The following is a 24,378-nucleotide window of genomic DNA, read 5'->3' on the forward strand; positions in this document are numbered from 1 at the left end:
GAAGAGTTATCCTCATGATTATTATAAAAAAAAAATTAAAAAAACATTAGAAAAAGGTTAAGGAAATGCTCTTCCTCAGTTTCTAACTTATGGTCAGAAAAACATGTTCAGTGAAAAAAACAGTTCCTCTATCGTAAAGTTCCTATAGCTTGAGGTCAGGATTGAGCTCTCAGTCCATGCCAATGTCAAATTTATTTATAAAGCACTTTTGAAATAGCTGAAGCTGCAACAATGTGCTGTACAGAAGTCAACAAATATACTATTTCTAATCAAATAAATTATTAAATAACTTACAATAATTACAATAACATCAAATTACATTGAATAAAAATTTGTGCACAGATGCACTTTGAACCATTTAAGTATTGAGCATGCCTAATATAAGAAGGCAGATTATTCCATAAATTGGGAGTCATAAAATAAAAAATGCGATCCCCTTTACTCTAGAGTCTGAACCAAGAGACATCTAGGAAATTTTGATTACTTGATCTTAAAGAGTTCATTGTAGGTGTCAGAGTTTGTAAATAAGGAGGAACTAAGCAATTTAAAGTTTTAAAAACCTGCAGTAGAATTTTGAAATCAATCTGATAAGGTACCGGAAGCCAGGACTGATGATACGTGAAAATGCTTCTAACTGAAGACTGTTGCTGTATGAGTTACATGACTGTCGTAATGTGTAAAAAAAAAAAATCATAAATTATAAAAAAATAAACAATGTTGCCATGGCTACACATCATAGCAACTATCTGAAAGTAAAACAGAAAGAGCAAGAATTCTTACAATTCTAAAACAAAATACAATTGTTCAAAGAGCAAGACCTCAAGCAAAAAAACTGAAATCTACACAATGAACAAATCAGAACTACAGCAACAGAACCACAATTCTAACGTAGGAAGAACATAATGGCAAAATTGAAAGATTAAGCCTAATCCTGCCAAAACTATTAATATTTTTGGGTTTAATTGTATATTGCTAAATACTGATTCATTCTAAATTCCAGCACCCTAATTCTAAAAACTGACCAAACATCTCCCCGGGCCCCCAACTCTTGTTTTGAAATTTAGAACTTTAATGAATGCACATTATCTGTTAAACCTACTAAGTTCTAAATGCAATGTAATAAAGGAAAACAGCATATTGGTCACATATGATGTGTTTAACACACACATGACAGCTGTTGGTGTACAAAAATCCAACATGGATTCAGGTTAAATATGAAGCCACTGTATTTTCCTTAGTTGTGCATATCTGGCTGATTATTTAGATAAACAAATACATAATAACCATGCTGCTATGCATAGTAGTCAACAGTGACAGTCAATGACGAACAACGGCAGCTAGCTTCGTGCTAAGCTAAGGAAACAGCTGAGTCTCCTCTAAGTCCGGCTTACTGACCTCCTGCTCTGTTCCTTCCACGAACGGAAAGCTGCTCACATTCGTCTCAAAGGTTTTGTTCTTAACCGCAGAACTACAGCAGCAACAGGACGGATAAGATAGTAAGAGGCTACGTAATCCAGGTAACTTTAACAAATGTCACTCCCCCTCCCCTGAATATGTCCTTGCACTACGTAACGTAACGTAACGTAACGTAACGACGGTGCTTTCGCTGATGTAGGAAATTCCATATACATGAACATAGACGGACATGAACATAGACATAATAGAAGAGTAGACCCCGCATTGGCTGCTCCGGCGCAGAAAATACGGCGGCCATCTTGGAGCGGTATACCCTCCTACTTTGCTCAATCAAAACAGCAGAAGATGCCTCAGCACTGAGGGATATTGTTGTTCGGATCGATGGACTATTGATGTGAGGGCTCCACAAACAACATTTCACAAGTAAGATGGACATATTAACCCTATGAAGGCTAACTGAGATTCCGTGAATCTAAAAAAAAAGATTATTCTCTAACATTGACTTAGATTATCTGACACAAGAGCCTACATTAGAAATGAAACAATATGACACATATTATAAAACTTATGTGTTATAACATTCACCAGCAAAGTTTACACAGGTGGTAAAGACTATTATTTATATGTAATTCTTTCACTAGTAAGATACATCCCAAATCTTCCGTTTTTGTTTTGAAAGTTTCCTAAAGACACGATGTGAGGAAGAAGAGAGAGATATCTTTAAAGAGAGACAGATTCACTGCAGCACGGATGAATCTCACATCGGATTTTGGACACAATCTCAGCTGCTGAATCTCTCTGAAGCTAGAACTCGTCAGCTGAAAAAAAAATAAATAAATTTTCTCTCTCTTCTTCCTCACATCGTGTCTTTAGGAAACTTTCAAAACATATATATATCTCAGATTCACAATTCTATTGTGAATCTGATCATATTTTATGATTTATCTGTACAAACCACTGGCTCTCTTGTGTGACCTGATTATCAAAACAGCTGTTTTATTGTTCCAAGTCTCAAAATTCCATCTCTATAACATCAACTGTCTCTGGCCCTCACTTACCCCCACCACCATTTATGCCACAGGTCTTGATAATATCCAGACTTGATTTCTGCAATGCGCTGCTCTTTGGTCTACTACAAATTCCTTCATAGACTTTAACTGGTTCAGAACCAATGAGTTAAAAATTCTCTTGTTAACATTCAAAGTCCTCCATAACCTAGCCCCTCCTTATCTTACTAATCTCTTTCACCTTGCACCCTTTGCTCCTCTTTTGACTCTCTTCTTTCTAAGCCATCTGTCCACCTGTCCACCATAGAACTCAGGTCTTCCAGCTATACTCTGCTCCCCAATTCTGGAATAAACGGAACCCCCCGAACAGCGTAAAAGATGTAAAAGTAACATGAAGCAGTTACTCAAGGTAAGGTCACATTTGTTTGTTGTGTGCTTAGTGATATACTTGTAACCCATGTTATTTTAACGAATATGAATTATAGCCTGTAATACACCACATTGCCGATAGGTGGCAGTAAATGGTTTCAACGTAGTCTAAATATCTCATATCTCAGTGATATGAGAACATGGGCTAGAATCAGTGTTTCTCAACCCTGGTCCTCACCGCCCCCCTATCCAGCATGTTTTAGGTATTTCACTTCTACCACACACCTGAATTGCATCTATGGGTGATTAACAGGCTTCTGCAGTACTTGATGGTCATGCAATCATTTGAATCAGCTTCTTCTGGATTAGAGGCACATCTAAAACATGCAGAGCAGGGGGGCGGTGAGGACCAGGTTTGAGAAACACTGGGTTAGAACAAACAGAAGAAGAAGGAAAAAACATTTTTGTGGTCACTTTATTGACAAAACTCAGTTTCCTTTTCAATATTTTTCAAGAATTACTTTTCTTCTATGGTTGATTTTTGATTCCTGTGTACCTGGACCCGGAAGAACTTTGTTTTTGAGATTACTTTTTTTTTTTCTTGTTGCGAATCTCCGGTTGTTGTTTTTGTGTGTGTGTGTTGAGAGGCAAGGCGTGAAGAACGGCGAACCAGGATCCAAAACAGCGGATTCACATTGTGTCCACTATGATGCCAAAGAAGAACCTTTTTCTGTTCCACTTGATTGGTGGAACAGAAGAAGGTTTGCACATATTAACACTACCCGGGTAGCTACCATATATTCAGATCTGAAAACTGAACTGAACTGAAAACAAATCAAAGGAAAAAAACTCTTGAACTTGACTGACTTGACTTAGGACTACTAAAAGAAAACACTGACTATTTTGTTTGTGTTATTGTCAGAATGTGTAATAAATATGTTTTGTTCAACACATTGCTCCTCCTGAGTTTAACCTAGTTCTGATACGCTATTTGATTATAAAGATTCATAGTCACTGATTCCCTTATCGCAGGTGACTTACCAGATAAGTACATCTTACATACTGAACAGGCTACCATAACTCAGTGCTACCGGGCTCTCTGACCCCCACCAGCAGGCAAGGTAGGGGAAGTGTCTTGCCCAGGGGCGGAGCCAGAGGGAGGGCCGGGGGGACCAGTGCCCCCCCTGTCATCTGATTGGCCCCCCTATTGCCCCCCCCCAGACGATTGACATGTAACAGTACCAGGTAATTCCTGTACATTATTTGGAATAATTCTAACCCAACCTAATATCTAAAGAAGAAAAACAATAATAAATATATGAAAAGAAAATGTATAATGTCCATGTGATGACATAAATAAATAGATTTAGATCAGGCACGATACCAGCCTCCTTTGTACTTGTACTCATAACAACAACCTGATATTCTTCTCCTGGATGTTTCAGTTGTGCTGCGCTGTGGTGCAACTTAAAGGCTAAAGCACTTCATACCTGGTGGTGATGGTAAAAACGGCAATAAGTTATTTACTGATCCTCCGCAAAAAGAAAAAAAAACGAAGAGGGGCCGACAATGTTCGTAGTTTGGAGCAGAGGTGGCGCTAGAGTTTTTTCGTTGTCCGTCAAAGAAAAAAATCATTTTATTTCCAATTTGTAGTCATCCAACGAAACATTTAGTATTTCTCTGCGAGAACGTTTTTGAAATCAGGTAACAATTCACGAAATTACGTGATTAGAAGACGGCAGAAATCTGATCGATTCCTGATCGATCAATTCTCTCGGCGGGAGAAAAACCCAGCAGAAACCGCGGTAAAGCTAGCCGGCTGTGCTTCCAGCCAGCCCAGCACACTTTATACAAGTGCGCGGTAGCTCAAGAAATTATGGTACACCCATTTACGTGCTGCTTTCACAATAAAAGGCACATGCGGTCCATGTTGGAGCTACTCAAAATAGGTTTCCAGCAGCTGCATTTGCAAACAGAAAATAACATATACTGAAAAACTAATGCAAAATAAAAACTAAAATCTCTCTCTCTCTCTCATTTATCCGAAAGTTGCAACTAGATCTGATGTATAATTTCAAAATAAAAGCTTTTTTAAAAAGTCATTTTTTAAAAATCTTTTTCCCTCTATGTTGCCGTACCCATTGCTGAGAAATTCTCTGTTTCCAAAGACTGCTTCCACTTCAGAGTGACAGAGGGTAACCTCTAGAACATAACCTGAAAGTGGCAACTAGGTCTGGTGTGTAATTTCAAAATAAAAGCCTGTCAAATAAGTCCTTTTTTATCTTTTTCCCCTAAGTTGCTGTGCCCATTGCTGAGAAACTCTCTGTTTCCAAAGACTGCTAACACTTCTGGATGACAGAGGGAAACCTCTAGAACAGAACCTGAAAGTGGCAACAATATCTGATGTATAAATGCAAAATAAAAGACTTTTAAAAAATCATTGTTTTTGTATTTTCTCCCTACGTTGCTGTGCCCATTGCAGAGAAGCTCTCTGTTTCCAAAGACTGCTACCACTTCTGCGTGACAGAGGGACACCTCTAGAACAGAACCTGAAGTGGCAACTAGATCTGATGTATAATTTCAAAATAAAAGACCATTAAATTAGTACTTTGTATATTTTTCCCTCTATGTTGCCGTACACATTGCTGAGAAACCCCCTGTTTCCAAAGACTACTACCACTTCAGAGTGACAGAGGACACCTCTAGAACATAGCCTTAAAGTGGCAACTAGATATGATGTATAATTTCAAAATAAAAGCTTTTTAAAAAAGTCATTGTTTTTGTTTTTGACTTATTTGACAGGTATATATATATATATATATATATATATATATATATATATATATATATATATATATATATATATATATATATATATATATATATATATATATATATATATATATATATATATATATATATATATATATATATATATATATATATATATATATATATATATATATATATATATATATATATATATATATATATACAAGATGGTAATGGCGAACCATATATATATATATGTGTGTGTGTGTGTGTGTGTGTGTGCGCGCAAACACATTTAAAATCCCCCCCCCCTCCCCTCCCAGAAGTAGCCCTGGCCCCCCTTTGGCCCCCAACTTTAAAAGTCTGGCTCCGCCCCTGGTCTTGCCCAAGGACACATTTTTAATGTAAATGTACTTACAAATGCACTTAAAAAGGGAGAGTTGTAGAGGTGGATGATATTGGGAAGGGCTCAAAAGAAAGTGTCCAGAGGTATCCGCCACTTGATGTGTTAACTACTTTTAATCAGATTACAGCAGCTATGGTCATTGGGTTCCTTCCCTTTTCAACATGGCGCCCGTGTTGACGCGTCGCTGCAAATTCTAAAGTCATGTGTTTCCGCCGACTGCGTTTGGCGACTTGATATTGCATCATTGGGTTATCAGGCCGCAGTACATGTGAGACTAGCTGAGCCTTTTTGATAGAAATTAAAGCAACGTCATACTCAGGAAAATTCGCAGTTAAATTAATAAAATGCCTAAAAAAGCGAAAGAAGAAACAGAATGGGTGGACACTGATGTCGCTCCAGGGGCAGGTGAGAAAACTGACTGTGTGAAGTTGGGTAAAAGATATATAGCATTCCAGCTAGCAAGATGTGTGTCAAAGAAAACTCAGTTGATTTATTTTAATCACTGGTAGTAGCAGACTGTCATTCATGTCAGGAGACAACCAGTTTTAAAACTACCGTACTAACTCCTATACCGGATATGCTTTCTTGTAACTTTTGGCCAATGTTCAGTTAAGATGATATAAAATGCGGATAATTTATTCTGTCTTAAAACTCTACTATTACTATAAATAATATTGTATAATAACTCTTTCTCCAACAGACAAAACCTTAGGATAGTACACTCGACTATCATTCATTCCAATGAGTGATAAATTAATGATAGTTTCTTTATATAATATATATATATTTAAATTACATTGCGCGATTATGACACTGGTTTTGCTTTATGTGTTGACGAGTTTATCATCAACACATCATCAGAAAGCCTAAAGCTGTAGTTTTGAGGGTAAAGATGTATTAGGAATACAATACATTATACATAATACATTCTATTAAGACAGAAATTCTGTGTTCAGTTTGTATCTTCTGCCCCTGTATCCCTGGGTTCTTTCTGGGTACTCCAGCTTCATCCCGCAGTCCCAAACAGAAATGTCAGGTTACTTTAAATTACCCTCACAATGTGTGTTTTGTTGGCTGTCATGAGTACTTCTACAGGTTCTTCTCAAAAAATTAGCATATTGTGATAAAGTTCATTATTTTCCATAATGTAATGATACAAATTAAACTGGCATATTTTAGATTCATTGCACACCAACTGAAATATTTCAGGTCTTTTATTGATTTAATACTGATGATTTTGGCATACAGCTCATGAAAACCCAAAATCCCTGTCTCAAAAAATTAGCATATTTCATCCGACCAATAAAAGAAATGTGTTTTAATACCAAAACAGTCAACCTTCAAATAATTATGTTCAGTTATGCACTCAATACTTAGTCAGGAATCCTTTTGCAGCCTTCAATGCGGCATGGAGGCAATCAACCTGTGGCTCTGCTGAGGTGTTATGGAGCCCAGGATGCTTCGATAGCATTAAGCTCATCCAGAGTTTTGGGTCTTGTGTCTCTCAACTTTCTCTTCACAATATCCCACAGATTCTCTATGGGGTTCAGGTCAGGAGAGTTGACAGGCCAATTGAGCACAGTAACACCATGGTCAGTGGTTTTGACACTGAGCAGGTGCCAGGTTGTGCTGAAAAATGAAATCTTCATCTCCATAAAGCTCTTTAGCAGATGGAAGCATGAAGTGCTCCAAAATCTCCTAATAGCTGCTGCATTGACCCTGCCCTTGATAAAACACAGTGGACCAACACCAGCAGCTCCCCAGACCATCATTGACTCTGGGTACTTGACACTGGACTTCTGGCATTTTAGCATTTCCTTCTCCCCAGACTCTGGCACCTTGATTTCCGAATGACATGCAAAATTTGCTTTCATCCAAAAAAAGTACTTTGGATCACTGAGCAACAGTCTAGTGCTGCTTCTCTGTAGCCCAGGTCAGGTGCTTCTGCGGCCGTTTCTGGTTCAAAAGTGGCTTGACCTGGGGAATGCAGCACCTGTAGCCCATTTCCTGGTGGCTCTGGATGTTTCTACTCCAGACTCGGTCCACTGCTTCCACGGGTCCCCCAAGGTCTGGAATCGGCCCTTCTCCACAATCTTCCTCAAGGTCCGGTCACCTCTTCTCATTGTGCAGCGTTTTCTGCCACACGTTTTCCTTCCCACTGAGGTGCCTTGATTCAGCACTCTGGGAACAGCCTATTCGTTCAGAAATTTCTTTCTGTGTCTTACCCTCTTGCTTGAGGGTGTCAGTGATGGCCTTCTGGACAGCAGTTAGGTCAGCAGTCTTGCCCATGATTGCGGTTTTGAGTAATGAACCAGGCTGGGAGTTTTTAAAAGCCTCGGGAATCTTTTGCAGGTGTTTAGAGTTACTTCATTGATTCAGATGATTAGGTTAACTGCTCGTTCAGAACCTTTTCATGATATGCTAATTTTTTGAGACTGGGATTTTGGGTTTTCATGACCTGTATGCCAAAATCATCAGTATTAAAACAATAAAAGACCTGAAATATTTCAGTTGGTGTGCAATGAATCTAAAATATATGACAGTTTAATTTTTATCATTACATTATGGAAAATAATGAACTTTATCACAATATACTAATTTTTGAGAAGGACCTGTATGTTGCCCTTTGTCAGAGTTGGAGATAAATGCTTTTTACAAATTACGAAGATAGAACATAATTTAATTTAAATGGGGAGGATACATTCTTACAAAACAAATATTATTTAAGTAGCTAAATAACTAGCTAAAACTGCATTACACTATACAGGCGTCTTATAGTTAGATCTTCAGTACTTTGCTTATACCTCCCCCAAAACACCACATGCACACGCACACACACACACACACACACACACACAAATATATTTTTCTACTTCTGGTCGTTTTATTCACATAAATCATTATTTGTTTATTTCTACTTGTATATGTATTATTATTTCTGGGACTACAAAAAACTTTCTTTGAATACCCAACCTGAAGGCTTGTTGATTTATTTTGAGTATTATAAATATCTTCCAGTTCCAGTATTGCAAAAAGTTTCAGTTCACGTGTACAGTATTCAAATTGTAAACATGTTAAAAAAGTCAAAAAGATTCATAGTTCCTTTCTGTTTGCTGCTTTTATAATAGGATGCCAAATGGATTTTATGACAGTATTTTTCCTGGAACCCTTGATTATATTGAATTTCATGTAACTTCAGATGACTGCCATCCATTTTAGTATGTCAGACTAAAAATAAAGACAACACATCTACGTTCATCAGCCTGATGGAGCAGACTGATGGTCACTGTGAAAGTTTGGCAACTATAAGGGGATTCTCTGATCTCTTGAATTTTTAAGAGTGTAATTTTATCTCAAATCGTCCCACAGAAAAAACAGTTAAAAAAGGAAAGAAAGACAAGAAGGAGAAAAAGAGTGTAAGTTGATCTTTATTCCTCAAAAATCTCATAGTAGATCTTCTGCTTTGAAAATTAGCTGTGTCTCATTTACTGCGTTGTGAATGTTTTTCCAGTTTTTTGAAGAGCTCTCAACTGAAAGCAAACCTGAGAAGGTCGATGAGGCTGCTGGGAAAGACAATCAAACAAAACAGGTAATTAACTGGAACACAAAACAATGTAATTATGTGTGGCAAAGGGAGGGTATGGTGTCCATGACAACTGGAAAAGTGTTTTTTTGTGATGAAGAAAATGCTTTGTTTATTTAATCTAGATGAGCCATTCTCACTTCCATCTGTCATAGTTAGCATACCTCAGTGCTGTCTGATCACCAGCTACTAAAGAACCAGGCTGGCCAAGCTAACAGTGCTGATGAACAGTGGTTTCTCTGTCACCATAACTGAGGCTAACAGCACCCCCTGGTGTTTACTGTCTGAATATTCACAATCTATAATTTTTGGAACTACTCTTTTTAGTCCCAGAAAAAAAAAGAACGACGAAAAGGAAAAGATGTGGATGTGGGTGAGAAAGATGATGAGGATGTCAGGCTGACCTTGAAAAATCTCTCAGTGCAAGGAAGTGATGAGGAAGATGAACCAGGTATGATTTCCTCGGATACCCATCAGGATAGCTACATTCTCTCAACTAAACATTTATTTGCTTTACTTGTCTTTGTTTCCACAGGCATCACATCCAGCAAAGGAAACAAGAAAACGGTTTGTCTCTTAGAACAGTGTGTGTTGTTTCCTATGTTGTGTGTGTGTGTGTGTGTGTGTGTGTGTGTGTGTGTGTGTGTGTGTGTGTGTGTGTGTGTGTGTGTGTGTGTGTGTGTGTGTGTGTGTGTGTGTGTGTGTGTGTGTGTGTGTGTGTGATTTCCTCTGCAGTGTGTGACCATTTTCCTGACACTACATTGTTGGGACCAAAGCCTGGTCCCCACTGTTTTTGGGTCAGGGGTCAGATTTAGGACTAAGGTGTGAATTGAATTTTGGTTAGGGTTAGTGTTAGGTATGTAATGATTAGGGCTATTATAAGGGTAAGGTGTAGGTTGTAGAAATGAATAGAAGTCGATGGTATCTGTGTGGCTTCCTTTGCGGTGTGTGGCATGGTCCTGATATGTCTGGTGTTTTCTAGACTGGAAATATCTTTGCTGCTCTCAGCCAAGGACAGAGTGATGATGAACCAGATCTGGATGAAGATGACAATAAACCTGTAGTGAAGGTACATTACTAGAGCTGAAACATAAGTGTGTGTTGAAGTTCTCTTAGAGAGTTAGGGCTTTACAGGGGCTGGCGACATTCAGCCTGAGAAGGCTGTGGTTGCTGTGAGGTTGTCATAATTAACATGCCTCTTCACCTCTCCAGTGTCACAATGAAGGACTTGGACTGCAGACTGGAGTCTATTGTAAACAAAAAGAACAAAAAAAGCCTCTCTTTACTATCTTTGTGTTACAATTGAACTTCACAGAAAGGAAAAGGAAAAGCAGCTGAGCAACAACGGTACACAGCTGCTAATAAGGATGACGATGAGGAAGATGATGAAGGAAGTGACAGTATGATGGTATGCTGTGCCTCCACAGCTCCTCCACCACCTGCTTTGTTCTCTGTGTGATTGTGTGTTTCTCTGCTGTTACCAGCAGAGCGCTGAGGATGTAATTGCACAACAGACCAAGGAGGCAGCAGATGACCCATTTGCTAACCTGAGTAAAAAGGAGAAAAAGAAGAAGAAAAAACAGGTAATTACTATACATCACCTTTCTTTTACTCCAAATATTGTATTGTATTGTCTATTGTAGCTAAAGATTATTTAAGGTGTAGATGCTCAATCACCTCAGAAGAGTACACCTCAGAAAAGTTATGTTTATAAAAGAAAAGGAGGTGCAGGAACTACAGATAGGATTTTTTTTTGACAGAATAATTTATATGTAACTTTTTAGATTTAAGAAAGTGTTGAAAAAATGTTTGTTCACTACCATTATTTATTGATAATACTGATCATTTACCCTTTTGTTTCTCTTTGACCTTATGAACCAGAACGTATGATGATTTCAGAATAATGTGACATATTAACGGTTGATGAAACGTACACATTGCAGTATTTATATTATTAAGTTCGTTAGTTCATTTCCTGTAGGAGACCAGGACTGTCTGCAAAGATGGAGAACCGACGGTTCTAGGTGTTTTTTGCAGTGTCGCAAAAACACCCACCATCTGTCTGTGTAAAGGGCATAGGAAGTGCATATAACCAAGATCAGTTTCTTTGGTTGTAAGAATGCTCTGACCTGCTAGTGTAACGGTTTCTGTCTAGCTTGTTTTTTTTATCAAACAAATTTTCCTAACAGAAAGGTAAGCCTTTTTTATTAATGTGTGCTAGTTGTGACGAAGAACAACAAACAGACCCATGTAAGGCACATCTGATTATAATGCAATAACTAAATTATTTGAATGCTACACTTAGCAGTTAGGAAAACTGTTTGCAGCCCTAACAGATGTGAGTTTGATGTAATTTTTTTAATTTCACCAACATAATTGAATCAAGTTTAATGCATATGAATATTTCCTCATTTTGTTTTTACTTCTATTATCTTTGACTAATATTTAAATAGGCTTGATGTTCTGAAACACTAAAGTGTGACAAACATGCAAAAAAAAAAAAGAAAAATCAGAAGGCAGTGCGGGGGTACTTTTTCATATCACTGTTTCAAAACAACTCCAAAGAGATTTCTACCTTGTCTACCATCAAATTTCAACAGTTTCATTCAAAAATCACTAAATGACAACATTGACCATTTTCATGTGGTTTTATTTTTGTATCAAACTTCTATTGCTTTACTAAATTTTTTTTTAATTTAGTTAAGCAATAGCATGCAGTTCTCGGCAAGCATTCATTTCTCGGCATAACACCTGCAATTAGAAACCTGCAATTTCCATATTTGTGTTGATGTTCTTGTCCAGATGGAATATGAGCGTCAGGTGGCAAGTGTCCGAGCTCAAAACGCGTTGGAAGGAGATTTCTCCATATCTCAGGCTGAGCTGTCCTCCAGGCAGGCGATGCTGGAGAATGCCTCAGATATTAAGGTAACATGTTCACCTTAGAAACTTATTGACTTAGTTTTCTCTTGTACTTTTCAAAAAACACAAGAAAACAAAGACCAAAGAAACTTCTGAAGGATAATTGTAGTCTATTCTAAAATTCCTACCAGTTTTTTTGCACGCTAAGCTTGTGTGTACAGCAGAAGCAATTGTTGAAGATTGTTGTGTGTCTTCCAGCTGGAGAAGTTCAGCATATCTGCTCATGGCAAGGAGCTTTTTGTCAATGCTGACCTTCTGATTGTGGCAGGAAGAAGATATGGTTTAGTTGGACCAAATGGGTAAATACTTTATTTCCTGCTATTTGATGTGAAAAAATATAGAAATTCTGATCAATAGAATAGAAAATGTTATTTTATTGTCAATCAGTGGCCAATCAGGTTAAAGAATTGTACTGTTTTTGAGTTTTGTGGTACATACTTGATATAAGCTATTAATTTTTTTGTTAGTGTATTTGATGATTTCTGAAGAAACTGGTATTGGATTAGAATTTTTTTATTTAAATAAATTTGTTTGTATAAGTATACATGCTAAGTAAACAAATACCACACAGTTTAACATTTGTAACATCACCTCAAGGTGAGACTTTTTAATGATTGGGGTTGGCCAGGAAAATGCAATCAGTCCACCGCTTTTTAAAAACCCACATAACATTCTCTAATTTTTGCTAAAATATCAGACTCTGGGTTATGTGTGAATTTTAATAGTCAACATTGTGCTTACCTAAAATAGGATTTTATTAAGTAGACTGATAAAAGTTGAATAATCAAGTAACTTTTAGTCAAACAGCAGAATAAAGTTGCAACTTGTTGCTGTTGACATGGTATGAGCCCAGGAATAAAGAATTAAATTTCCCTTTGGGATAAATAAAGTATTTTTGAATTTGAAACAAGACCTATAACCCTGTTTACACGACAACCATTTCGGGGGAAAACGGAAGAGTTTTGTTGCGTTTGTACATTTATGCGAAACCACCGAATGTTTTCTCTAGCAACGGCACAGATTGAAAACGGGTTCCAGAGTGCGATGTTTCTGAAATGTACCGATGTCCGTTGTTGTGTAAACAGAGAAAACGGATCTTTTCTTTCAGAGAATCCCCAGCTCATGCATAATAGTATAACGCAAAACATAGCTGCTTCCTACAATCCACAGAAGAAGAAGAAATTATTCACAATGCTGTTGTTACTACAATTCGTGTTTCCCCATCAGATATGGTTCCTTCAGCGTCTCTTCACCGCTCCGCACCGCCCAGGTGGCAAAATACACGGCTGCTTGTTCAGCGCTCTTATCTAGAGAACTACGGACCAGCCCCGGCTCCAGACAAGTTTAACAGGGGGGGCATCAACTTATTTTTGGGGGGGTGGAGGAGTCTACGTAGCTGAACATATAGACAACAAAAATGGCCTACAGGCTACTTGTTAACAAGCTTAACGTGCTGTATTGATATTAGCTAGTCATTGTTTAGCTATCATTACCTGCATCCAACAGCTTTACTCAACTCAGTCGGTTAGTTTGGGGGAAAAAACTGTGCAAAGTTATTTGCGTTTTGCTGGATTGTTGCCATGATTCTAACACACACTTGCGAAGCTCTGCACAACAGCAGAAGGTCAGCTTCCTTAGCTGCCTCACAGGTGTAAACCCAGCGCGAGCGTCTCAGCATTCATGTTGCATTTGAAGGCAGCTCGGAGAAACGGGTTACGACTTGTTAACAACGGATTAAACTGTTTTAACTGCTGAAAAAGGTGACAGAGGATATGGGAAGTGTGGAAGCTCCTATTTTATCAAATTGATATGGAAATAACAGACTGTTGGCCATTCCAAGGTAAAAACAATAAACAGCTTCCAGTCCGGGGCCCGCTATGGACACCGTGAAAGCTCAAACAAGGTGTTTCAGCAAAGTTATCCCACTTTTTCCAACTGCATGCGCCCTAATCATACGCACACAATGTGTGTTTTCTCCCAATCTATGGGAGAACGGTACCTGATGGGGAAACGCAAATCCACATGCCTTCAAGTAGAACTTTTTTTTTAAACACATGCGCACTTGGTTTCAACCCAGCACCAACTAGGCGCAGCGAGAGCATTACACTTTTTCAATATGTACCGTTACTGTGTAAACAAAGATTGTAATTAGAAAATTTTCATGTAAATTATCCAACAAAAACTGAACAAAAATTCAGTTTTTGTTGGACCATTGTCGTGTAAACGCCCCCTAATCCATAGTAAAAGCATTGTTGTCATGTTGCCATGGTGATGTGTTGTCTCATGAGCTTTCTGTGTTCTGTTGGAGCATGGAATGGGGTATATGCCACGGACTTCCGTTTTAGCATTTCCGCATTTTTTTGCCACATAGAATGCCTCCGGTGCACAGGGAACAGTTTGTTAACAATGGCTCCTCGGTCGCTACAGGACTATTAATGATGCTTACAGAATTATTCAGACGTCCTGAAAAGCTCCAACAACAACAAACGATTTAAGCTGGGTGTGTCAAACTTCACAATAACTTCGAAGGTAAGTTAATAAATCGTTTGTATTCACCATAATGCCTCTGACGTAGTTAACAGGGACAAGTTTACAAAGATGCCATGTAAACATTGTGTTTTGATTACCTGTGCAGTGTGCAATCTACATATCTATGCTTCTGAATGTAACATCTAATTCGGAAAATAGCTAAAGGGCGATTTTTCACTATCTTGTGCTTTTTTAATATGTTGTACAACACCTAGATATTTCAAACTTAACTAGATTATTCTGTACTAACAGCAGAATAAATAAAACATTTGTAAAACCTTCTAATTGATTTGTGAAATTTGTAAAATGTCAATAATAGGTTCCAGAACATTTTTTGCATCTGGAATGCATTAGATCTGAATTATCAAATTGGCATTATTTGTTATTTTAACTTTCTGTTTTCTTTCTTTCTCTTTTTTTTTATTATAGCTGGGCAGTTCTGTTTGGTGGCTTCCTGGAGGGAGAGATTGGCTGAGCTAATGCTGCCATCAACTTTTCTCCTGCTATTAACTTTTTTGCTTTTCTTTATATAGAAAATATTTCTATCAGTTGCTCTTTTTCCATTTTGTATACAGTATTTGCTCTATTTTTTTATTTTTACCTTAATGCTTACCTGGCCAGTTGAGGTGGCAATGTACATTATCTTGATTACTAACAAATGTCTGAACCACATGGACTGAGCTGGTTACATCAGATCAATCTGAATCTTTATTTCTCATTAAAATGACTTCTTGTAATTTTAAGACATTGTTATAAAATTGCATCTTTATTCTGCTGTAACGGTGACTGTTACAGCAGTCATTGTTGCGAGAATGCAACAATGACTGCAATTTTTAATTGCATTCTTGCAATTAAAAATTCTTGTATCCTGACCGTAGTGCTCCCTTATACAACTCACAGAAATGATGATTGAAATAAAGGCACGTTTTGAAAGTATTTTCTGTGATTTTATTATAGAAATTGAGGACTGGAGGAATCGGATTAAAATCAAATCTGGTATGAAAAAAAACTTGCAAGTCATATCATCCAGCCTTATTCAGTATATTAAATTATATGACTAACTACATATTACCTAATATTCACATTTCTTTGCTGGTTTACTTCAAAGTGTTGCATTTTAACATCTCACTTGAATTCCTGAGCTACTTGCAAATACTTGATATAACATAAACACTGAGAAAAGGGGAAAAAAAGGTTTGTGAAATGTAAGTATTACAAATGAGATTAAATTTTATTGTAGGTACAAACAGGATAGCAAAATGAACAGTGACGATATAATATACTTCCTAGGTCAGAAATCAGACTTGTTTGTCTTTACTGGTGATGAAAACTAGTCAGGAGAGGAAGACCGGCTCAGCCCAGTCCAGGATGACTGTCAGGGTAGCCAACAAAGTCTGCAAGTAGATTTTTGCATATCTGGTGTTCTGGTTTCCAGATCATAGTTTAACCAAGTAAATAAAAAGTTAGTCCACGTTGTGATGATCCGGCAGACCGTGGACGGATGGTTGCCGTCAGCTGGTCCAGGTGCTTGGATCCAATGGAAAGGTAATCAACACAGCGGTGTTGCGATGCAAAACCTCGTGATGAGGATTTATTAATCAAAACTAATAAAGCCTCAGGTCTTTTTGAGAGTTTTGCTTGAAAATAAATTGACAATATCAGGAAATTAAATGTTTAAGTGAAACAGTTCTGGTATCACAAAGAAACTGCAAAAAATGTGTCAGAGGTGTAACATTACTGAAGTTAATGAATAAGAGTGAACTGAAATATTTACTACTTAGAAAATGCATGTTAAAATCTGAATACTCTTGAAAGTGTGCAGCTGAAATTAATTTAAACTAGCAGGCATAACACAGGGTTTGCTCATTACCAACAGTAATACAAAAATTCTGCATAGAGGCATGAGTTTATAAAAGGCCAGGCAAACCTAAATTTACCATTTTAAAAACAAAAAGCAGCGGGAGGATGTAACTTCATAACCTAATTTTCTAAGCAGAATCTCAGAGAAAAGAAAAAAGAAAAATTGCGTTTGTGTAACGCAAGAACAGATTATAGCGGCCAAGTGGAAAAATTCACTCTAACGTGGATTATTATTATGAAACAGCAAAGGTAGATGTCATATCTTTGGGATTCGGGAAATACGTGATTTCCCGTATTTCCCGAATCACGGGAATCACGGCATTCCCGTCATTCGGGAATCCCGAATGACGGGATTCCCGAATGATAAACAAAAGCTAAGGAGTTGCCTAAAAATAATTTCATACTCCGTATAACACAAACGCATCAACACACGTATTAACTTACCTTGTGCTGAATCGCTGCCTCTGTTCTCAGCCTGTTACCGTAGCAGTGGATTCCCTCCGGTATTATTTTCCTCCAACAAATTATTCCAGTGAACGAAGCACGTACAGCTCCCTTTTAACCTCTATCTTCCCATTTCTGACGCTAGATCTTCAATATCCTCAAGCTTTGGAATAGCAGGCAGCTACAAACCGTGTGTTAGCCGTAGTGGCGGCTAAGTTTTGGCTACAGTCCACTTTTGCCTTGATATCAACAGAAAAATGAAAAAACTAAGCACTGGATGGTACCGGCTAATTACTGGACACAACGGCACACCACAAAACTCAGTTGTTGTACCAGTAGCTCGCAGATATTTTAACTTTTGCGTCTTGTTCATAGTACAGATCTTGCAGCTTTGGCTAAAACAACAGGAGCAAGCAGGACCCAAAACAAATATGTGTCATAGATTTAAACGGAAATACGTTTCCTCCGCAGGGTGGCTGGGCTCTCCCTTAGAGATAGGGTGAGAAGCTCGGTCATCCAGGAGGGTCTCAAAGTAGAGCCGCTGCTCCTCCACGTCGAGAGGAGCCAGTTGAGGTGGCTCGGGCATCTGGTCAGGATGCCTCCTGGACGCCTCCCTGGTGAGGTGTTCCTGGCACATCCCACCGGGAGGAGGCCTCGGAGAAGACCAAGGACACGCTGGAGGGATTATGTCTCTCAGCTGGCCTGGCCATACTGCCTTGGGGTTCCCCCGGAGGAGCTGGAAGAAGTGACTGGGGAGAGGGAAGTCTGGGCCTCCATTCTGAAGCTGCTGCCCCCGCGACCCGACCCCAGATGAGCGGCAGAAAATGGATGGATGGATGGAAATACGTCACCACCTCTCGTGGCATATACCACATTGGCTTTGTGGTGGAGCCCCACCAGGGCCCCCAAAAGCCAGAACTGATGCAGAGGGACATTAAGCGTCATTTTATTAGGAGGAGATTTTCAGATTTCTGTCCCTGTAAATGGAAAATTTTAACTACAAAACAGAGTATTTTATTTTATTGGCCTTGTTTTTTATTAGCAGCGAAGCACTGGTGAAGGCCTCTTGTAATCGCAGGATTTCTTCTTCTTCTTTTTTTTTTTTTTTCTGCCACTTTACGCAGCCTTTTGGGGCCTTTAACATATTCAAAAAGTCACCAAACTTGACCCAAAATTGTCCCCCGAGGAAAATTTTCGAATTCCAGTGGAATCACAAGCAGGCGTGGCCATACTATTCTACAGTGCCCCTAAAGTGAGTTGGGAGAAACCGTAAGTCGTAGAGATCTGAAACTCTGTACGTAGGTAGTGCCCCCCCAAATCAAGAAAAAAAAAATCTCTAAAATGCACAGGGAGGCGGCCATTTTGGGTCAGAGGTCAAATTTTGGCCATTTTTCATTTTTACTTGCGTCCAACTTTGACGAACTCCTAGAGATTTTGACCTATCGGCTTCATTCTTGGTCAGAATGCAGTTAAGGCATGGGGCTTTAAGAGTTATCAAAAAAATGTACTTTTGGTATATGTTCAGGGGGCATGGCAGAGTGGCGCCAAAACAAACAAAACGCTATAACTTTCACATAAAAGGCTCAGTTGGCACCGAACATTGCATGAGGGGTCCTGTCTGGATGCCTGACGCTCCTATGTCGTCATAGTCTGACTTCAACTAAGCCCCGCCCCCTCAGAACAGGAAGTGACTTTTCGTACTTGGAAAGCTCCATCTCTGGCTCACTTGACGTAATCAAGATGAACTTGAGTCAGATGACAGATAACAAGTTGGTCTCACTTGCTTTAAAGCGCCCAGAGTTTTCAGTGGAGGGCGTGGCAATGGCGGCACGGTGAAGTGACAGGTCACGCTGCTGCCATATGTTTGGCTCTAGATTCCACATGTTTTGGCCCAGTTGAACAAAACTCACTGGGATCAATCCTTGTCCACCCCCCGACAGGAATTAAGTGCAATACTTGGTGGGCGTGGCCTAATTCCTCCACAACGTCCCCTAGAATATTTTAAAAAAATCAGCCCCAAGCCATGCTTCATCCCAGAATAATGAAACTTTGTACACATGTATATCTTCTCAGGACCTACAAAAAAGTCTCTTAGAGCCATGGTCCAACCCCAACGGGAAGTCGGCCATTTTGGAACAAAGCTGCCATCATGTCAATTTTATTGACGTATCTGAGCAAACTCGTCCTAGAGCTCAGTCAGCAGAATCGTGAGGCATTGAAGGTCAAAAGTTATCAAAGGAATTTTACTATGTCAAAGCATGTTGCCTTGGCCAAGCCTCAAATATCACAATTCGCCATGAAACATCAAGGTGGAATAACTTCCCCTCATTAGTTCCCAGCTTCATCAAACTCGCTGAGATCGATCCGTGTCCACCCACAGATAGGAATGCAGTCTAATATTTATTGGGCGTGGCCAAATTCCTCCACAGCGGTCCCTAGAATATTTTTTAAAATCTGCCTCAAGCCATGCTTTGACCTACAATTATGAAACTTGATACACATATGTATCTTGTCAGGACCTACAAAAAAGTCTCTTGGAGCCATGGTCTAAACCCAACGGGAAGTCAACCATTTTGGATCAAAGCCTCCATTTTGTCTATTTTATTGACATCGTATCCAAGCGAACTCGTCCTACAGCTTTTGAGATCCAGGCTTCAAACTCAGTCAGGAGAATCTTGAGGCATTGAAGGTCAAAAGTTATAAAGGAATTTTCCTATGTCAGAGCATGTGGGCGTGGCCAAGCTTCAAATCTGGCCATTTGCCATGGAACATCAGGATGGATGGAATTAATTCCTCATAGAAGCTCCCAGCTGCATAAAACTTCATTGGTATCATCACAGAGCAAAGCTAATCACATTCAAATGGTCAGTTGGTGACATCACTTTAGCCCCGCCCCTTTCCAACAGGAAGTCACCTGTTGGAAGGAACTTATTAGAGCAGTTAGAGCAGTCTTTCTTTCTGATGGAAAAAAGACTGCTCTAAATCTTACATGCCTCATCTTATTTACAGTAAACTTGTTAGGCTTGACCTTTGTTAGCCTCTAAAGAGCCCAATAGCTTTAAATTGCAAATCTGTTCTACTGGGGTTGTGCGTCGTCAGGGAGCGCTGAGGAAGACATCAGTGTGTGTCACCTGGCGGGCGGGTGCGGAAACTGCGCGAGAGCGTCTGCGGTGGCGAGAGCATGGCGGTGCTGGAAACCCTGCGGTCGCCAATAGGCCTTAGGTGCGCTTCACTGCGAGGGCCTCCAACACTGCTTGTAGCTTTAATTCATTTTAATGTCTTAGGGTATTCTCAAATGTAAAAAGTTGAAATTCAGATAAGTTTATTAATACAATAAAATAAAATATTTTATTGATATTGATATTATTCACACCTTATAGTCTGGTAGACTCAGTTTGATTGGGGACCAAAATTGCCACATTTGCTGTATTCTTAGCTGCTGCGGTTTGTTTTCACACTGCACTGACTTAAATGATCCGAACTAATCACAGTGCAGCACCCTCGCCAGTGGGTGCGCTGCACCAGGAACTACTGAAGGAATCGACACATAATCCTCAGAAGAAGACATGAGCTCAAGTTCTTTCTTCACAAAATGCAAACAAAAATGGAGTAGCATCAGACTTTAGTAATTGTAGCTTTCTCTTTTGTCTTTGGTGAAAGACTACGAGTCATTTCTAGCTCTAGCTCTAGATTTGCACGTTTGTTTTAGTTGTATTTACACAGAATGCCCTGCACTGCAATCCACTTTCTGTCCACTTGCAACATTTGACCCAAAAAGTTAGAAAAATGTTGAACATTCTCTTAAGGAAACTTCTGAGGCCCTTTTTCGGCTCTACTATAATGAGTTATTTTCTAATTTGTTTCCTTAAATGCTGCATGTTTAGTTTATTGCTGAATATCTAAAATTATTATGGAGTTGATGTGTTTAAAGCTGAAGACAGTGAAACTAATGGCTGATCACTAAGAGTTTTTATTGTTATGTTTTGTAGTATTTCTACCCTGGTTATGTCAGGTTTTCATGTGTTAACCAGTTGTTAGAGTTCTGTGTGTTAAGATTCAGTCAGTTCTGTCATTCAGGACCATCTTGTTTTCATTTTGTCTTCTAGCAAAGGAAAGACCACTTTACTAAAACACATAGCAAACAGAGCTCTCAGTATCCCTCCCAACATCGACGTGTTGCTGTGTGAACAGGGTAAGTGAACTGTTGATGTTTTTCTCCTTCCTGAAGCCGTGTGGCGCCCACTGACTGTGTGTGTGTCTTGGATAGAGGTGATAGCTGATGAAACCCCGGCAGTGCAAGCTGTGCTGAAAGCTGACACCCGCCGTCTGAAGCTTCTAGATGAGGAGAAGATGCTCCAGGCTCGTCTGGAGAAGGGAGAGGACAGCGTGGCCCAGAGGCTGGAGAAGGTGAACCTGACCTCTGGACTGCTTTTCTCACTGCTGAGCCTCACAGTAACAGTGCTGCTGCCTCAGCACTCACACACCACAGCGTTTCCCTGACGTTCTGCTGTGGCTCTGGCTGCAGCTGAGTCCACACCTCACCTCATCAGCACACACTTTACCATGGAAACAGGCTTTTCTTAGGGAACTGCTGGAAATCCTAAGCAAATGTCATCAGCAACTCAGACAGTTCAACTGGGATTAAACCAGAGTCATTTTACTGTACTGACACAGAAAGCTGCATTGAAATGTTCACAAAATAATATTCTGTCACACTGATAACACTTTCCATCTTGTAAGAGAAGGGCTGAGTGTCCACCAGTTGTCAACACGCAAGTTTCTAACATAAAGAGCTTTTAGTGAAAGCTGTTATCTCTGTGTAGAGCACTGTTTCTCAACCTTTTTTGGGCCAGCGCCCCCCTAGCCTTTATACAGGTCCCTCACCGCCCCCCATCAAAGAATTTGTAGTCTACTCTGCACTAAATATTATTTTATCATTAATATTACTCTTGCTGTTGTTGATGTTTTGATTTTTATGGTTGTTTCTGGATTAATCATTAAAAATAATTTCCCAGAGAATAAAAAAGCCATGGGAATAGAAATTATTTTCACAGGTGTCTTAAGAAAAATCCACTGAATGGACATTCAAGTTAAAATTGGTAGGCCTAACAGCAGCCAGTCAGAGTGGAAAAAATATTCTTATTCTTTGCCATTTTCTAGTTGTTAAATATTACACAAAATGACCAGATAAAAGATGTTCAACATGCCAGTTTAAACTTTGAACTATTTGCAAAACGACTGAGCTCTGCAACATTAAAACATGGATAGAACTATAACTACATTAATCATAACTCTTCTTCTCTTCAGTGTTTCTGTCGGTTTCTGGTGGTGCAGCTCTGTGCTGCCTTCAGGAGAATGGGACATCAGAGTATCATCCATAAAACTTCACCCACATGGCATTTATTGTGTAAACCAGAGCTTTCAGTTGAAAAACTAAAGTTCCAGGGCCTTTAAATGCCATATAAATATGGGACAGGAACATGAATTATGTCTTTATATAGACCTGTCTATTGATTTATAGATTAATAATTCGTTGCTCCGTTCTATGTCACGGTTCTCCTGTTTCAGAGTTTTGCACAACGTGCGCATTGTCTTTTTTTTTTTTTTTTACCCCATAAACGCGGATCGGCCGAGAAGCGCCTATCGATGGAGAAAAGCAGACTTATGTAAACCTTTTAGCTCCGGTATTCTGATGATTGAAATTCAAAAGTGCTGTGGTGCTACCAGATCACTTACAGAACCGGTGTTAACTCTATAAAATGAACGCTCTCTTTCGAGGTATCACCCATGGAGGGATTTCTTTATTTAAATGGGTTCATTTTTCAGAGGGATACAAAGTGAGGGTATTGTTACATGTTTATCAGAGCGATGTTCCGTTGTCCTTTCATGGAAACGGGCAGCATCCAGACGTTAAAACGCTAATATAAGTTGCTGCTTTGACAAGATCACAGCGCTGCCAAAACATGTGTACAAAAATACTCAATAAAACATAATATATTTGAAAATCAGACACCAGACAAAGTGAATCACAGCAACGTCATAAGCCAGTGTAAAGCTGAACTGATGCGGTGAAGCAGGAGCGGAGCTGCGCCAAGAAGCTACAAACACAGAAGAGCAGGAGAGCTGCCATCGATACCGTTGCAGCCAAGCATGATTTAATGTTGCACAATACAGTTTTAGCAAGTTGCTCAAAGTCTAAACTGGTATTGTTGTGCATATAAGGTGTAAAGTTTACCTTCGACCAAACGCCCCCCTTTTGTAAAAATTTCCGCCAGCGCCCCCTATCGTCCTCTGAACGAGGGGCGGCACCGCCCACGTTGAGAACCGCTAGTGTAGAGAAATAACACAGATCCAACCAGACAGCTCTGATGATTAAAATAATTTATTTTCTGTGGCTGTACTTTAGTTTTTTTATGGGGATTATCTATGAGCATTTAAAGAGCATGGTGGTTAAAAAGTGACCAATGTTCTTGACAAAAGTGACCAAAGTGCTTCTATTTCTTGCCAGGTGTACGAAGAGCTGAGGGTGATTGGAGCTGCGGCAGCGGAGGCCAAGGCCAGGCGGATCCTGGCTGGTCTGTCGTTTACCCCTGAGATGCAAAACAGAGCCACCAAGCGTTTCTCAGGGGGATGGAGGATGAGAGTTTCCCTTGCTAGGTATGCTCTATAATCTAGGGGTGGCCATTTATTGTACTGCAGTGGTGGGAAGTAACGAAGTACAAGTACTACTGTACTTAAGTACAATTTTCGTGTATCTGTACTTTACTTAAGTAGATTTAATAATGGGTACTTTCTACTTTTACTCCACTACATTTTAACAGTAAGTATCTGTACTTTCTACTTCACTACATTTCTACAAAACCGTCGCGTTACTCGTTACGTCCAAGTCGCATTGCTCTTTTTTTCCGTTAAAATGTGAAGTTCACCGACTTAGGGTGGCGCCGTAAAATCTAAGCAATAATGTGACTTGCGTGTCTGTTGTCACCCATCGCCTCCCCCTTTACTTGCACGTGGAGCTCCAAGACATGCGCAGTGTTTTCCTCTGAGCGGGAGGAGATGCCTGTCTAATCGAC

The 24,378-nt window shown here is 39.3% G+C and overlaps 2 protein-coding genes and 1 long non-coding RNA gene across 11 annotated transcripts in view; 2 read left to right on the forward strand and 1 right to left on the reverse strand.

The window, feature by feature from the left end:
* The window catches only part of c11h6orf136 (chromosome 11 C6orf136 homolog), a 42,915-nt gene extending 41,245 nt beyond the window's left edge, over window positions 1-1,670 (reverse strand). The window contains exon 1 of one of the 5 annotated variants that reach the window (XR_014089663.1): window positions 1,396-1,664. The gene's annotated coding sequence lies outside the window, so the exon portion shown is untranslated. Of the gene's footprint in view, window positions 1-560; window positions 692-1,395 lie in introns of those variants that run through there. The other 4 variants (XM_081612304.1, XM_081612305.1, XM_081612306.1 and 1 more) reach the window with 4 other exon arrangements.
* Window positions 1,671-1,679: 9 nt separating this feature from the next.
* On the forward strand, window positions 1,680-2,832 carry LOC145553609 (uncharacterized). The gene is made up of 2 exons (XR_014089664.1): window positions 1,680-1,839; window positions 2,706-2,832. It is a non-coding gene; the product is annotated as an uncharacterized LOC145553609 (long non-coding RNA).
* A 3,366-nt stretch (window positions 2,833-6,198) lies between these two features.
* The window catches only part of abcf1 (ATP-binding cassette, sub-family F (GCN20), member 1), a 31,932-nt gene continuing 13,752 nt past the window's right edge, over window positions 6,199-24,378 (forward strand). For 2 of the 5 annotated variants that reach the window (XM_008421191.3, XM_008421194.3), the window contains exons 1-13: window positions 6,199-6,375; window positions 9,340-9,386; window positions 9,482-9,559; window positions 9,881-10,004; window positions 10,089-10,120; window positions 10,536-10,622; window positions 10,869-10,961; window positions 11,038-11,136; window positions 12,356-12,478; window positions 12,671-12,771; window positions 21,412-21,497; window positions 21,573-21,712; window positions 23,814-23,962. In XM_008421191.3, coding sequence (XP_008419413.2) covers window positions 6,315-6,375; window positions 9,340-9,386; window positions 9,482-9,559; window positions 9,881-10,004; window positions 10,089-10,120; window positions 10,536-10,622; window positions 10,869-10,961; window positions 11,038-11,136; window positions 12,356-12,478; window positions 12,671-12,771; window positions 21,412-21,497; window positions 21,573-21,712; window positions 23,814-23,962 — 1,220 coding nt within the window. In that variant the 5' untranslated portion in view covers window positions 6,199-6,314. The remainder of the gene's footprint in view (window positions 6,376-9,339; window positions 9,387-9,481; window positions 9,560-9,880; window positions 10,005-10,088; window positions 10,121-10,535; window positions 10,623-10,868; window positions 10,962-11,037; window positions 11,137-12,355; window positions 12,479-12,670; window positions 12,772-21,411; window positions 21,498-21,572; window positions 21,713-23,813; window positions 23,963-24,378) is intronic. The other 3 variants (XM_008421192.3, XM_008421193.3, XM_081612258.1) reach the window with 3 other exon arrangements.

Source organism: Poecilia reticulata, chromosome 11 (assembly GCF_904066995.2).
Source record: "Poecilia reticulata chromosome 11, P_reticulata-male-v2, whole genome shotgun sequence".
NCBI classification, from domain to species: domain Eukaryota; kingdom Metazoa; phylum Chordata; class Actinopteri; order Cyprinodontiformes; family Poeciliidae; genus Poecilia; species Poecilia reticulata.